Here is a 16,370-nt window from a genome sequence, read left to right on the forward strand (position 1 = left end):
TTTCTTTACCTGTCCTATTACCATCTCGTCTCACCTTGAATATCTCTTAATGTCTCTTCTTTCATCCCCTCCCCTATTTCCCAACCCCCAAACTGCCTTTTAATCTGTTTCATTTTCTGCCTTTTTTTCTCAGTTCTGAAGTAGGGTTTCGACCTGAAACGTTGACTCTATTTCTCTCTCCACGGATGTTGCCCTGGCCTGCTGAGTTTTTCCAGCGTTTTCTGTTGTTATTTCGGATTTCCAGCATCTGCAGTATTTTGCTATCGCGTGAGAATTTTAAAATTGAGGCGTTGCTGGACCAGGAGCCAATGAGGGTCGGCGAGCACAAGAGGGTGATGGGTGAACGGGACTCAGGACAATTCAGGTTCACATTATGAGATCTTCTGTGCGCTTCCCATGTTCATCTTTGGTTGCCGTGACCACCCAACGTGAGAGTAGAGATGATCACAGACTGATTTAGTGAGCTGTGCACAGTGTTTCTCTGCTGTGACATTTGATTGGCTTGTTTCAGCCGTTCAGTAAAATTAAACTGAACGTGAATTTCTGTCGCCTTTTTTTTTGGGAGCTCCCTTTTGTTTGTAAAGGCCGAGAGTCGTGCAGCATTTTGCCAGGTGGCGCGCATGTAACACAAGATATGCATAAAGCCAGTTCCCCACTTACAAGGGAGCGCTGCACCGTCGGAGGTGCCGTCCTTCAGACGAGACGTTAAACCGAGGCCCCGTCTGCTCTCTCAGGCGGACGTAAAAGATCCTGTGGCACTATTTCGAAGAAGAGCAGGGGAGTTCTCCCCGGTGTCCTGGGACCAATATTTATTTATCCCTCAACCAACATTGCCGTTCAATGGGCCGTATTTTCCAATCGGTGGCTTCATGCGTGCAGAAGCCTCCGATCTGGAAGAAAATCTACGCACTTAGCTGAGGGCTCCCAAGGTGCGTATAGTTCCGTTGCTGGGCTTCTCCAAACTCCAAAAAATTGAGTTTTGGACTCCCCACAAGTGGAAACATCTTCTCTACGTCTACCCTATCAAACCTCTTCATAATTTCCTGGAGAAAAGAGCCCCAGCCTGTTCAATCTTTCCTGATAGATATAACCTCTCAGTTCTGGTATCACCCTTGTGAATCTTGATGAAGGGTCCCAGACCTGAAACGTTAACGTTGGGCCAGAACTTCGGGTCCCCACGGGTGAGTACACGTTGGGTACTCACGCGTAGGCCCAATGAAAGTGCCGGTTTCATGCATGCACTGCGCATGCGCGGGAAACCGGAACTTCCGTTCCCTTAAAGGAAGGGGTTCACAGGTCGAACGCGTGAGGCAGCGCGTACGCCTGGAACTTCCAGTTTGTTTGCAGGTTTCTCCGGGAGGGTAAGTCTCCAGCAGCTATGCTTGCAAAAAGTAGCCGCAAGGCCTGCTTTTAACAAGGTAAGTGGTGAATTAAGTTAAATTAAAACATTTTTTCCACAGGTTTATTATTTTTAAATACTTTAAAGAAAGGTAAGTTTATTTTTAGCCACGTTAGAAACTGTGATTAATTTTTTCAAAAATTTAAATTGTTTATAATAGTTATTTTATGTAATTTATAGTTATTTTAAAAATGTGATTTAAAAAAAATGTATTTGAAGTTTTAGTGATGTTTTGGGGCTGATCTCTAATTCATGGATTTGACAGGTCTTCCTGTCAAATCTATGAATGGAGATTCCCTGCTACCATTGGCTCTCCATGGCCCACGTGATCCCAGGGGACGCATCGAACTAACTGCGCCCCTGGGATACGCGAGCACAGCGCGCCGGCAGTTGGAGGAGGCCCAGGATCGGAATCCCACGCGGGCCCACAGCTCAACGGCCGGCGCACTAGGTGAGTGCAGGTCGGGGGCTTGCACCCGCGGGAAGCCCCCGACCCGAATTTCTGGGCCGTTACCTCTGTTTCTCTCTCCACGGATGCTGCCTGGCCTGCTGAGTTTTTCCAGCATTTTCTGTTGTTATTTCACTAACACAGATTATCTGGCCATGATCGCGTTGCGGTGGGTGGTGCAGTTGAGCAATTACATCGATAGGACATTCATTTATCTGAGTCTAAAACCCGTGTCTGCCCTGTTGATTTGCGTTCACAGCAGGAGAAGCTGGGTGACATTTGTTTCTCTCTTCGCTATGTGCCAACTGCTGGAAAATTGACTGTGGTGATCCTGGAGGCAAAGAACCTGAAGAAAATGGATGTGGGAGGTTTATCAGGTAAGCAAAGATATGCGGCATATTTGTTTTAAGCTGAAACATCAAAATCTGACATGGCACAGCACCGTAACTTTTAATGGGATTACTCCTGGCTGGAAGAGATAAAGGAAGGGCTTAATAGAGGTTATAACTATCAGGAAAGTCTGAACAGCCTGGGGTTGAATTCAACAGTAGAGAAGTTATGTTAAACTTGTGTAGAACCTTGGTTAGACCACACTTGGAGTACCGTGCACTGTTCTGATCTCCATATTTACCAAAGGGATGTAGAAGCACTTGAGAAGGTTCCAAAAAGATTCACAAGGGTGATACCAGAACTGAGAGGTTATACCTATCAGGAAAGATTGAACAGGCTGGGGCTCTTTTCTCTAGAAAATTATGAAGGGGTTTGATAGGGTAGACGTAGAGAAGATGTTTCCACTTGTGGGGGAGACCAGAACTAGAGGCCATCAATATAAGATAGTCACTAATAAATCCAATAGGGAATTCAGGAGAAACTTCTTTACCCAGAGAGTGGTGAGAATGTGGAACTCGCTACCAGAGGGAGTGGTTGAGGCGAATAGATTAGAGGCATTTAAGGGGAAGCTAGGTGAGTACCGGAGGGAGATGGGAATAGAAGGATATGTTGATGGGGTGAGGTGAAGAGGGGTGGGAGGAGGCTCGTGTGGAGCATAAACACCGGCACGGACCAGTTGGGACAAATGGCCTGTTTCTGTGCTGTAAATTCGCTGTAATTCTATGTAACACTTCATCTTTTATATGAGAATATGCTTCTACCAAGATAAACTGTTCCTCCTATGGTCATTGATTGCATTCTAAAGGGTGCCTTGGTCTTTTGGAGATCTGAATCCTGTTATCCAAGAAGCTCACCAGACTTTCTTGACAGTGCACAGATTCTCTGAGGACTGAGTACTTCAGCTTTATAGTATTCAGCCCAGCAGCGGTAAACTCTCGAGACTGGGCCACCCATGCAGAAAAGGATCTCACTCCAGCTGTTCAGTGACTAATGGTTTTGTGGCAAAGTATCACTGAAGTAATTGCGTTGAGTCGCTGGGGGAAAATGGAAGTTTACTGTAATTTTTTATGTTGAATTATTTCTTGAGGTGTTGAAAATGATAAAGGGATTTGATAGAAATAACAACAGCAAATGCTGGAAACACTCAGCAGGCCAGGCAGCATCCGTGGAGAGAGAAACAGAGTTAACGTTTCAGGTCTGGGACCCTTCATCAGAACTGGAAAAAGCTGGAGATGTAACAGATATTAAGCAGGTGCAGAGATGGGGGGGGGTTTAGGAGGGGAGGAAGGAATTGAAAGAACATCCTGTACTTTTGTAAGAGGCAAGAAATATAAAATATTGCAAATGGGAATGGCAAAAATCATACAGCATGAAAAATGGGGGCAGGGATAATTATCTGAAATTGTTGAACTCAATGTTGAGTCCGGCAGGATGCAAAGTGCCCAATCGAAAGATGAGGTGCTGTTCCTCGAGCTTACGTTGAGCTTCATTGGAACAATGCAATAGCCCGAGGACAGAGAGATCAGAGCGGGAGTGAAGCAGATAGGAGTTGATAGGGTTGGTCGAGAGAAACTATTTCCTCGGGTGGGGGGAGTCCAGAACAAGGGGGGCATAACCTTAAAATTAGAGCCAGGTCGTTCAGGGGTGATGTCAGGAAGCACTTCTTCACACAAAGGGGAGTGGAAATCTGGAACTCCCTTCCTCCAGAAATACTGTGGATGCCGGGGGGTCAATTGAAACTTCCACGGCTGAGATTGATAGATTTTTGTTAGGTAAGGGTATCACGGGATATGGAGCTAAGGCGGATAAATGGGGTTGAGGTACAGAGCAGCCATGATCTAATTGAATGGCGGGACAGGCTCAAGGGGCTGAATTGCCCACTCCTGTTCCGAGGATGAGGGTGATACTGGCAAGGTAGCTTTTTGTGCCCATCCCTAGTTGCCCTGGAGTCATTAAGAGTCAACCGCATAGTGTGGGAATGGAGTCACATGTAGGCCAGACTCCGTAGGGTTGGCGGATTTCCTTTCCTGAAGGACATTAGTGAACCAGCTTTCATGGTCACTTTTTTCTAGTGCTGGCCTACAAATGACCAGATGTATTGAACTCAGTTTCATAACTTACCATGGTAGATATCTACTGCAGTATAGTAAATATATATAGGTTGTGGGTTCAAGTCCCACTCCAGAGACCTGAGCCCATAATCTAAACTGACACTCCCAGTGCAGTACTGAGGGAGTGCTGCACTGTCGGAGGTGCCGTCTTTTGGATGAGATGTGAAATCGAGGCCCCGTCTGTCCTCTCAGGTGTGCGTAACAGATCCTATGGCACTATTTCAAAGAAGAGCAGGATGGGGAGTTCTCCCCAGTATCCTGGTCAATATTCAGCCTTCAACCAAAATCACTAAAACAGATGATCTGGTCATTATCACACTGCTGTTTGTGGGAGCTTGCTGTGTGCAGATTGGCTGCTGTGTTTCCTACATTACAGCAGTGACAACACTTCAAAAAGTACTTCATTGTCTGTTTCTCTCTTCAGTCCTCTACCGTTCAGTCTGTCTCTCTCCTCTATGAAGTTCCCCAGAAGGTTGCTAATGTTGAAGAGTATGTTGAGTCTCCTGGCTTTCGAACTGTTTACCAAAGTGAACAGTTCACTTGGATCGACTTTGTCAATCCCTCCGCCCGGGAACCTCAATTGAGTCACCCCAAAATCTTACTTTTAATAAATAAAAGCAAGCCACCTGGAGTCACCTCGGTGGCTAACCTTGGTACCATCTCTTTCTCTCAAGACTGGTGAAATCCATAAATACACTCAATAATGTGCATTCAGACCACGTCAGAACAGAATCTTTTATCAATCAAAGCCATATTAAATGGAAATATTTTCATATATAATTAATTACGCTCCTGCAATGTTGTTCGTGGTTTAAACTAGGGCCCGGGGCACCGTTGTGATGCTTGGCTAAGACGGAGCCGTGTTTAGCCTGGCCTGTCCCTTTAAGAGCAGTGCCCCAAGTACTTCCCGTAGCGAAGTGGTCTGACGAGATACACTCCGAGGTCAGTTAGAGGTTAACTGAGGAAACCAATTCTGCAGATTGAAAACTGCTTCGCCCTGACTCCCGGGGCCGGGATAAGAAAACCCAGCAGGAAGTGACAGGCTTTCTATCTCTTTTTTTGCAATACATTTGACATTTTCATGGGTGAAGGACCTGCACAATGACCTCCCTTGGCATTGCTCACGATTAAGTGCGAAGATATGCCATTTCATAACAGTAGGGGTCTTATCAACAAAGTGCGTTGGGGGAAAGTGTGACGGGAACTGAGTGTGATACTTATAGGAAGTGCACACTATATGCAATACTTTTAATATTTGAAAGACAGACAGACAGACAAAAAGACACTATGGAGTACAGCACCGTCAGCTTAGCGTAAGCAGTGATTTTTTTTATCTTACATAATTGTGTGAGGTGTTATCATAATCTTTAATTGTATATCAAGCCTGGCTGGGTGATGAGGCTGGGTGATTTAAACTGCGTGCTCTGACAGATTTCATTCCAAATGTGCCTTCACTACTTCTAGTCCTGTGATCTACAGTGTTAACATTATTTAACAGCACACTGATTGCATGCCATATTAATAACTCCCCCATTAAAGGTGGTATCATCGGGGGTGGGGGGTGGAGTGTGGTGGGTGGGGGGGGGGGAGAGAAGACGACAATCTCTGTCAGTGCAGAAACACTGGCAAGCACATTGGCTCACAGTCCAGCAATGCCTTAATTTTAAAATTCCCATACTAGTCTTCAAATCTCTCCATGGCCTCGCCCCTCCCTATCTCTGTAACCTCCTCCAGTCCCACAACCACACCGCCCCCCCCCCCCCCACCCCGCCGAGATCCCTGCGTCCTCCAATTCTGGCTTCTTGCGCATCCCCGATTTTAATCAACCCATCATTGGTGGCTTTGCCTTCAGCTGCCTAGGCCCCAAGCTCTGGAATTAACTCCTTAAATCTCTCCGCCTCTCCTCCTTTAAGTCGTTCCTTAAAACCTACCTCTTTGACCAAGCTTTTGGTCACCTGTCTTAATATCTCTTTATGTGGCTCGGTGTCAAATCTTGTCTGATTACACAGTATTACATAATATTACATAGAATTTACAGCACAGAAACAGGCCATTCGGTCCAACTGATCCATGTCGGTGTTTATGCTCCACACGAGCCTCCTCCCACCCCTCTTTGTCTAATACTATCAACATATCCTTCTATTCCTTTCTCCCTCATGTGTTTATCCAGCTTCCCCTTAAATGCATCTATACTATTCACCTCAACCACTCCCTGTGGTAGCGAGTTCCACATTCTCACCACTCCCTGGGTAAAGAAGTTTCTCCTGAATTCCCTGTTGGATTTATTAGTGACTATCTTATATTTACGGCCCCTAGTTCTGGTCTCCCCCACAAGTGGAAATACCTTCTCTACGTCCACCCTATCAAACCCTTTCATAATCCGATAGACCTCGATCAGGTCACCCCCTCAGTCTTCTCTTTTCTAGAGAAAAGAGCCCCAGGCTGTTCAATCTTTCCTGATAGGTATAACGTCTCAGCTCTGGCATCATTCTAGTAAATCTTTTTTGCACCCTCTCCAGTGCCTCTATATCATCATTTTTATAATATGGAGACCAGAACTGTCCACAGTGCTCCCAAGTGAGGTCTACCCAAGGTTCTATACAAGTTTAACATCACTTCTCTGCTTTTCAATTCTAGCCCTCTAGAAATGAACCCCAGTGCTTTGTTTGCTTTTTTTTAATGGCCTTATTAACCTGCGTCGTTACTTTTAGTGATTTGTGTATTTGTACTCCAGATCCCTTTACACCTGTACAACATTTAGATTCTTATTTTCCAAGGAGTATGTGGCCTCCTTATTTTTCCTACCAAAATGTACCACATCACACTTACCTTTATTACGCTCATGCGAAGCGCCTTGGGACGTTTTACTACGTTAAAGGTGCTTAAGAAGGCAAATGGTATGTTGGCCTTCGTAGCAAGAGGGTTCGAGTACAGGAACAAGGATGTCTTGCTACAGTTGTACAGGGTCTTGGTGAGACCGCACCTTGAGTATTGTGTGCAGTTTTGGTCGCCTTACCTGAGGAAGGACGTTCTTGCCATGGAAGGAGTGCAGCAAAGATTCACCAGGCTGATACCTGGGATGGCAGGAATGGCGTATGAGGAGAGATTGTGTCGATTGGGCTTATACTCACTGGAGTTTAGAAGATTGAGAGGGGATCTCATCGAAACTTATAAAATTCTGTCAGGCCTGGACAGACTAGATGCAGGAAGGATGTTTATGATGGTCGGGGAGTCCAGAACCAGGGGTCATAGTCTAAGGATAAGGGGTAAGCCATTTAGGAGTGAAATAAGGAGGAATTTCTTCACCCAGGGAGTGGTGAACCTGTGGAATTCTCTGCCACAGAGGGCGGTGGAGGCCAGTTCATTAAATATATTCAAAAAGGAGTTGGATATATTTCTTACGGCTAAAGGGATCAAGGGATATGGGGAGAAGGCAGGGACAGGGTACTGAACTTGGATGATCAGCCATGATCTCATTGAATGGCGGAGCAGGCTCGAAGGGCCTACTCCTGCTCCTATCTTCTATGTTATGTTTCTATATAAATGCAAGTTGTTGTTGTACGTATTGGAATTTTTTTGGACCATACGTCAGATTTTTGCACTGACTATATTTACATTGAATATTTACCCCGTGGTTTTAATCCTGATTTAGCCGTATGACATTACCTTCGCATCAATTAATCAAAAGATTCTTTGGAGCCATAAGCAAGCATTGAGAATGGCACGAAATTACCATTAACAAATACAATGCCTCCTCAGCCTTACCGGAAAAACAAGTGGAAAATACTTCCCCATCGCAAATCAGAATATAACTTGCAGCAACAATTTGGAATGGTCTAATCATAGGTCTTCAAATTTTAACGAGAGAATATTCCTGATTAATTCTACTCAGCAACAGGATTAGCAAATATGAATTCCCTTGTTAATGGTTTCCAAGCAGCAGGCTGGTCCTACCCAGAGAGGAGATATCAACAATCCGAGACAGATGTCTTTATCACAAGACTTTTACTAATCCCATTATGAAGCTGAGGTTGCTCTCCTTGGAGCCGAGAAGGCGAAGAGGAGGTTTGATAGAGGTGTTTCAAAATCATGCAGGTTTTAGATAGAGTAAATAAAGAGAAACTGTTTCCAATGGCTGAAGGGTCGAGAATCAGAGGGCACAGATTTAAGGTGATTGGCAAAAGAACCAGAGGCGACGTGAGGAAAACTTTTTTACGCAGCGAGTGGTTAGGATCTGGAATGCGCTGCCTGATAGGGTGGTGGAGGCAGATTCAATAGTAGCCTTCAAAAGGGAATTGGATAAATACTTGAAGGAGAAAAAATTGCAGGGATATGGGGAAAGAGCGGGAGAGTGGGACTGACCGGATTGCTCTTCGAAAGAGCCGGCACAGACTCGATGGGCCGAATGGCCTCCTCCTGTGCTGCACTATTCTATGATTCTATGTGCTGCAACCAGAGGGACTGTGAGTTGTGCCTCATCGTAAATCACACTAACATTCAAATCTTTTTTCTGTCGACCCACTCAGTATTGCATTTCTCCTCCACTGAGTAGAAGCAAGTTCTTGAATTCCATATTTGGTGTCAGCTGTGGCTCAATGGGAAGCGCTCTCACCTCAGAGGTCAGATGGTGGTGGGTTCACATCCCAGTCCAGGCACTTGGGCACAAATTCTAGGCTGACTCTTCAGTACCAGTACTGAGGGGGTGCTGCACTGTCAGAGGTGCCGTCTTTTGGATGAGATGTTAAATCAAGGCTGAGGTCCTTTTGCCAATTACCTTCAATCTGTTTCCTTTGGTTAACGACCCTCCTGCCACTGGAAACAGTTTCTCCTTATTTACTCTGTCGAAACTCCTCATAATTTTGGACGCCTCTATTAAATCTCCCCTTAACCTTCTCTGCTCTAAGGAGAACAATCCCAGTTTCTCCAGATAACTGAAGTCCCTCATCCCTGGTGCCATTTTGGCAAATCTCCTCTGCACCCTCTCCAAGGGCTTGACATCCTTCCTAAAGTGCGGTGCCCAGAAATTGGACATAATACTCCAGCTGGGGCCTAGCCAGTGATTGATAAAGGTTTGTTTTTGTATTCTCTGCCTCTATTTATAAGGACCAGGTTCCTGTATGCTTTTCAACAGCCTTATCAACTTAGCCTGCCGCCTTCAATAATTTGTGTATGTGAACCCCCAGGCCTCTCTGTTCCTGCACCCCCTTTAAAATAGGAGGAGATTATTTGGTAAATATTAAATGAACAAAAATGGTGAAGAAAGCTATCAGATTATAACATCTGAAGGCGTTTGGATGAAAATGGGACTCTTATAGTTTATATTTTCCTTAGAGTCTCTACCTCAATTATTATCAATAACACCAGAGGTCCTTTAAATTGGTATTTGTTGCTCGTTCTTGTAGGTTATAGTTTTCAGAACTGTTTCTCTTCACAAACAATCCCGCAGCTAAAAGACAATATAAACTAATAAAGCGTTTAGTGCTGGAAGGGGGGAAAAAAGCAGATAAATCTGACAGGATGGAGAGAAAACAATTTTGCGAAGTGACTGCAGTTCTGTCTTGAACTGACAGTCGAGTTGTTGGCAATCACAAAGATGCTCAGAGGGATCAGCAATAAAAAAAAAGAACTGTTTACATTTCCTGAAATTGAAAGTCAGACGCGGTGTAGCCGCGCTTACAGAAGACAGTGCGTGATCTGGGAAAGGCTACTTCACAGCAAAGTAAACCTGCCACAGCTCAGTAAAGAAAGAACTTGTATTTCTATCGCGCCTTTCAAAACTTCAGGACATCCCAAAGCACTTTACAGCCAACAAAGTACTTTTTGAAGTGGAGCCACTGTTGTAATGTAGGAAACACGGCAGCCAATTTGCACACAGCAAGCTCCCACAAACAGCAATGTGATAATGACCAGATAATCTGTTTTTGTGATGTTGTTTGAGGGGTAAATATTGGCGCAGGACACCGGGGAGAACTCCCCCTGCTCTTCTTCCAAGTAGTGGCCTTGGGATCTTTAATGTCCACACAAGAGGGCAGATGGGGGCCTCGGTTTAACGTCTCATCCGAAAGACGGCACCCCCTGACAGCGCAGCGCTCCCTCAGCACTGCGCTGGGAGTGTCAGCCTAGATTATATGCTCAAGTCTCTGAAGTGGGACCTGAACCCACAACCTTCTTGGATTTTTGGAATCAAGGGATATGGGGATTGGGGTGGGAAAGTGGAGTTGAGGTCGATGATCAGCCATGATCTTATTGAATGGCGGGGCAGACTCGAGGGGCCGTACGGCCAACTCCTGATTCATGTGTTCTTATAATCTGACTCAGAGACAAGAGTGTTGCCAACTGAGCCACAGTTGACATCTATAACTCGGTTATACGTCATGGAACACTCAGATGTCGGTCTTTGGTTAGGGGTTGACCACCTGTTGACCCTTGATCTCAAAAGTACTTCCAGCGGAAACAGCAACTGTAAAGAAGGCCCTTCGTGTCTCCAATGGCTCCCTCGGTAAATGAGCCACATGCTGTTACTGTGCTATACTGACGGAACAGCCTCGAGGGGCTGGATGATCGACTCCTGGTCCTATGTTCCTATCTCACCACCCAAACATCGAGTTGCAAACGAGCCAGGATTTTAATGTCGACAAAACCAAACCCTCGGCACTAATTCTCTCTCTCTCTCTCACGAGCAGTGTGCGCCCTCAGTTTCCTGTTTCATTCTCTGCTGAGCTTCAAATCCCATGTCCACCTCCATAACATCGCCCACCATCATCCCGAACTCACTCCCTCCACCGCTGAAATTCTCTTCCGAACCATGAGGCCCAAATTCTCCATCATGCTCCTCCCAAGCTTCTCTGTGTGAAAACTTCGACTCATTCTATGACCCCCCACCACCCACACCCTGCTCGGCACCAATTCCCACTCACACATAACATATAAAACTCCAGAGGCGGCATAAGGAAACTTTTGTTTTACGCAGTGAGTTGTTGTGATCTGGAATGCGCTGCCTGAAAGGGCGGTGGAAGCAGATTCAATAATAAATTTCGAAAAGGGGAATTTGGGATATATACTTGAAAAGGAGAAATTTGCAGGGCTATGGGGAAAGGGCAGGGGGGGAGTGGGACTAATCGGATTGCTCTTTCAAAGAGCCGGCACAGGCACGATGGGCCGAATGTCCTCCGCCTGTGCTGTAAGGTTGGATGACTTGTGCTTAATGTCCAACTAATATTCTATCCACTTTCACAACCTTCTCAATGCAGGGCTCAGATTTGTAGCTATACTGGTACGATGTATTACACCATGCTCTGCCCTGACGCTATTGCGGATTGTGACGTAATGGAATATTACTTAATTAGGGTGCGTAAAGACTCCAGAAATATCCAAAAACCAATTTCCAAAAACAATTATAGTCTGGCATCTGTACATAATAAATAAGAGTCAGCTTCCTGCGTCAAAGCGTACAGTATTACATTTTCTTTTTTTTAAGAAAGCGCATTACCCTGGAAGCTGAATAAGATGGAAGCATTCGAGAAATGCACCACCTCATTATTCAGCGAGGTATATTTGCCATAAGGTGGATGCAGTGTCGCTGATAGGAATGATGTACATTACAGCCTCAAGCTCTGGTGTGTTGATCATTTTCCATTCAATTTCCTTGTTCCAAAACTCTTACTTTGAAGCCCCCGAACAAGAAGCTTCTGACGTGACACATCTGTCCCCTCGCGTGATCTTTAACAAAGTCTCATCTCCAACTGCAATAAAGTGTTTGTCTTTCAAAGTGAATTTACCAGAATTGTTTTTCTAAAAATGAAGGCTGGTCATTTTGCCGCTGCCAAAGTCTTGTTATCACTGGAGCTGAAGCCTTTTTTTAACCCCTCTTACTTGCTGGGAGTTACACACCTGGTGTGCTCGACAGTGGCTCAGTGGGCAGCACTCCCGCCTCAGAGTCAGAAGCTTCCAAGTACAAGCCCCACTCCAGATATTTTAGCACAAATTTCTAGGCTGATACTCCCAGTGCAGTACTAAAGGTAAAAGGGTTAAAATAGGTTGCATAGTTGAGGAACCTGGTAGGGAACAGGCTATTTTAGATCTAAAATTGTGCAATGAGACAGGGTTAATTAGTAATTTTTAAAAAATTTCTTCATAGAATGCGGGCATCGCTGGCAAGGCCAGCATTTATTGCCCATCCCTAATTGCCCTCGAGAAGGTGGTGGTGAGCCGCCTTCTTGAACCGCTGCAGTCCCTGTGGTGAAGATACTCCCACAGTGTTGTTAGGGAGGGAGTTCCAAGATTTTGACCCAGCGACGAGGAAGGAACGGCGATATAATTCCAAGTCAGGATGGTGTGTGACTTGGAGGAGAACTTGGAGGTGATGGTGTTCCCATGCGCCTGCTGCCCTTGTCCTTCTAGGTGGTAGAGGTCGCGGGTTTGGGAGGTGCTGCCGAAGAAGCCTTGGCGGGTTGCTGCAGTGCATCTTGTAGATGGTACACACTGCGACCATGGTGCAGCGGTGGTGGAGGGAGTGAATGCTTAAGGAGGTGGATGGGGTGCGAATCAAACGGGCTGCTTTGTCCTGGATGGTGTTGAGCTTCTTGAGTTTTGTTGGAGCTGCATTCATCAAGGCAAGTGGAGAGTATCCCATCACACTCCTGACTTGTGCCTTCTGGATGATGGAAAGGCTTTGGGGAACCAACAGTGTGACACTCGCCACAGAATATCCAGCCTCTGACCTGCTCTTGTAGCCACAGTATTTTTGTATAGTAAAGGATTCTCTGGGGAGAGTAATCATAATATGATAGTATTTCATATGGTGTTTGTCCGAAACTAAGGTCTTAAATTTAAACAAAACCAATTACAGAGATGTGAGGGGTGAGTTGGCTGAAGTAGATTGGGAAATTAGATTAATATATATGATGGTAGGTAAGCAATAGCAAACATCTAAAGAAATAATTTATAATTCTCAATGAATATACATTCCTTTGAGGAATGAAACCTCCACTGGAAAAGTGGTCCAACCCTGGCTAACTGGAGAAGTTAAGGATAGTATTAGATTAAAAGAGGCTTACAATGTTGTCAAAAAGAGTATTAAACCTGAGGATTGGGAGGATTTTAGAATTCAGCAACGGATGACCAAGAAATTGATAAAGAGTGCGAAAATAGAATGAGAGTAAATTAGCAAGAAATATAAAAACAGATTGTAAGAGCTTCTACAAGTATATAAAAAGGAAGAGATTAGCGAAAATAAATGTGGGTTCCTTAGAGGCAGAGACAGGAGAAATTATAATGGGGAATAAGGAAATGGCAGAGACGTTAAACAAATATTTTGTATCTGTCTTCACAGTAGAAGGCACAAAAAGCATACCGGAAATAGTAGGGAACCAAGCAATATTCCCTCTAACTTTTTTTTCATACACGGTCCCTTTAAATTTGTGCAGTATCTTTTCCAGTGGCAACAGCTGGTGAGCGGCCTGTGCGGGACCTCTCAATCAATGCGCGGCCATGTGCCTGCGCAGCTTAGGGGGGAACGTTGTAACCAAGTGTCCAATGAAAGTGAGGAACTTAAACAAATTAATATTAAAGAAAAATTACTGGTGAAATTAATGGGACTAAAAACTGACAAATCCCCTGGACCTGATGGCCTACATCCTAGGGTTTTAAAAGAGGTGGCTGCAGAGATAGTGTATGCATTGGTTTTGATCTTCCAGAATTCCCTAGATTTTAGAACGGTCCCCATGGATTGGAAGGTAGCAGATGTAACCCCGCTGTTCAAGAAAGGGAGAGAGAAAACAGGTAACAATAGGCCAGTTAGCTTGATATCAGTGGTAGGGAAAATTCTATTATTAGGGACATGGTAACAGGGCACTTAGAAAATCACAATATGATTAGGCAGAGTCAACATGGTTTTATGAAAGGGAAATTGTGTTTGACAAATCTGTTGGAGTTTTGTGAGGGTGTGACTGACAGGGAAGTTAAGGGGGAACCAATGGATGTTGTATATTTGGATTTTCAGAAGGCATTCAATAAGGTGCCACACAAGAGGTTGCTACACAAGATTAGGGCTTATGGGATTGGGATTAATATACTAGCATGGATAGAGGATTGGTTAACGGACAGAAAACAGAATAGGAATAAAAGGTCATTTTCAGGTTGTCAGGCTGTAACTAGTGGGTACCGCAAGGATCAGTGCTGGGGCCTCCGCTATTCACAATCTACATCAATGATTTAGATGAGGGAACCTAGTGCAATGTGTCCAAGTTTGCTGATGATAAAAAGCTAGGTGGGAAAGTAAGCCGTGAGGAGGATACAAAGAGCCTGGAAAGGGATATAGAGAGGTTAAGTAATTGGGCAAGAAGGTGGCAGATGAAATATAACGTGGGGAAATGTGAAATTATCATTCGGCCCCTCAAGCCTGCTCTGCCATTCAATAAGATCTTATTGAATGGCAGAGCAGGCTTGAGGGGCCGAATGGCCTCCCATGTTCCAATAATTACATAGAAACATAGAAGATAGGAGCAGGAGTAGGCCATTCGGCCCCTTGAGCTTGTTCCGCCATTTAATGAGATCATGGCTGATCATCCAGATTCAGTACCCTGTCCCTGCTTTCTCCCCATATCCCTTGATCCCTTTAGCCTTAAGAAATATATCTAGTTCATTCTTGAATATATTTAATGAATTGGCCTCAACTGCCTTCTGTGGTAGAGAATTCCACAGGGTCACCACTCTCTGGGTGAAGAAATTCCTCCTCATCTCTGTCCTAAATGGCTTACCCCTTATCCTTAGACTGTGACCCCTGGTTCTGGACCTCCCCGCCATCGGGAACATCCTTCCTGCATCTAGTCTGTCTAGTCCTATTAGAATTTTATAAGTTTCAATGAGATCCCCTCTCATTCTTCTAAACTCTAGCGAATATAAGCCTAATCGACCCAATCTCTCTTCACATATCATTCCTGCCATCCCAGGTATCAGTCTGGTGAATCTTCGCTGCACTCCTTCCATGGCAAGAACATCCTTCCTCAGATAAGGCGACCAAAACTACACACAATACTCAAGGTGTGGTCTCAACAAGGCCCTGTACAACTGCAGCAAGACATCCTTGCTCCTGTACTCGAATCCTCTCGCTATGAAAGCCAACATACCATTTGCCTACTTAACCGTTTGCTGCACCTGCATGCTTACCTTCAGCGACTGATGCACAAGGACACCCAGGTCTCATTGCACTTCCCCTTTTCCCAATCTATTGCCGTTCAGATAATAATTTGCCTTCCTGTTTTTGCCACAAAAGTGGATAACCTCGCATTTATCCACATTATACTGCATCTGCCATGCATCTGCCCAATCACCCAACCTGTCCAAATCATAGTGGAGTTTCTCAGCATCCTCCTCACAGCACACACGCCCACCCAGCTTTGTGTCGTCTGCAAACTTGGAGATGTTATATCTAGTTCCCTTGTCTAGATCATTAATATATATTGTGAACAGCTGGGGTCCTAGCACCGATCCCTGCGGTACCCAACTAGTCACTGCCTGCCACTCGGAAAAAGACCTGTTTATTACAACACTTTGCTTCCTGTCTGCCAACCAGTTCTCTATCCAAGTCAGTACCTTACTCCCAATCCCATGTGCTTCAACTTTACACGCTAATCTCTTATGCGGGACCTTATCGAAAGCCTTCTGAAAGTCCAAATACACCACATCCACTGGTTCTCCCTTATCTATTCTACCAGTTACATCCTCAAAAAAGTTGCAGTGGATTAGTCAAGCACGATTTACCTTTTGTAAATCCATGTTGACTTTGTCCGATCCTGTCACTGTTTTCCAAGTGCTCTGCTATTACATCTTTTATAATGGACTCTAGCATTTTCCCCACTACCGATATCAGGCTTACCGGTCTATAATTCCCCGTTTTCTCTCTACCACCCTTTTTGAATAGCGGGGTAACATTAGCTACCCTCCAATACATGGGTACTGTTCCAGAGTCTATCGAATTTTGGAAGATGATCACCAATGCATCTACTATTTCTAGGGCTACTTC

General features: G+C 44.9%; 1 protein-coding gene across 2 annotated transcripts in view; it reads left to right on the forward strand.

The window, feature by feature from the left end:
• Positions 1 to 16,370, forward strand: part of syt1a (synaptotagmin Ia) — a 651,724-nt gene that overhangs the window by 618,195 nt on the left and 17,159 nt on the right. For both annotated transcript variants that reach the window (XM_086009557.1, XM_086009558.1), the window contains exon 8: positions 2,107 to 2,224. In XM_086009557.1, the coding sequence (XP_085865683.1) occupies positions 2,107 to 2,224 (118 nt within the window). The remainder of the gene's footprint in view (positions 1 to 2,106; positions 2,225 to 16,370) is intronic.

Source organism: Somniosus microcephalus, chromosome 16 (assembly GCF_052327205.1).
Source record: "Somniosus microcephalus isolate GS21.2 chromosome 16, FLI_Smic_1.0, whole genome shotgun sequence".
In the NCBI taxonomy this organism is placed as follows: domain Eukaryota; kingdom Metazoa; phylum Chordata; class Chondrichthyes; order Squaliformes; family Somniosidae; genus Somniosus; species Somniosus microcephalus.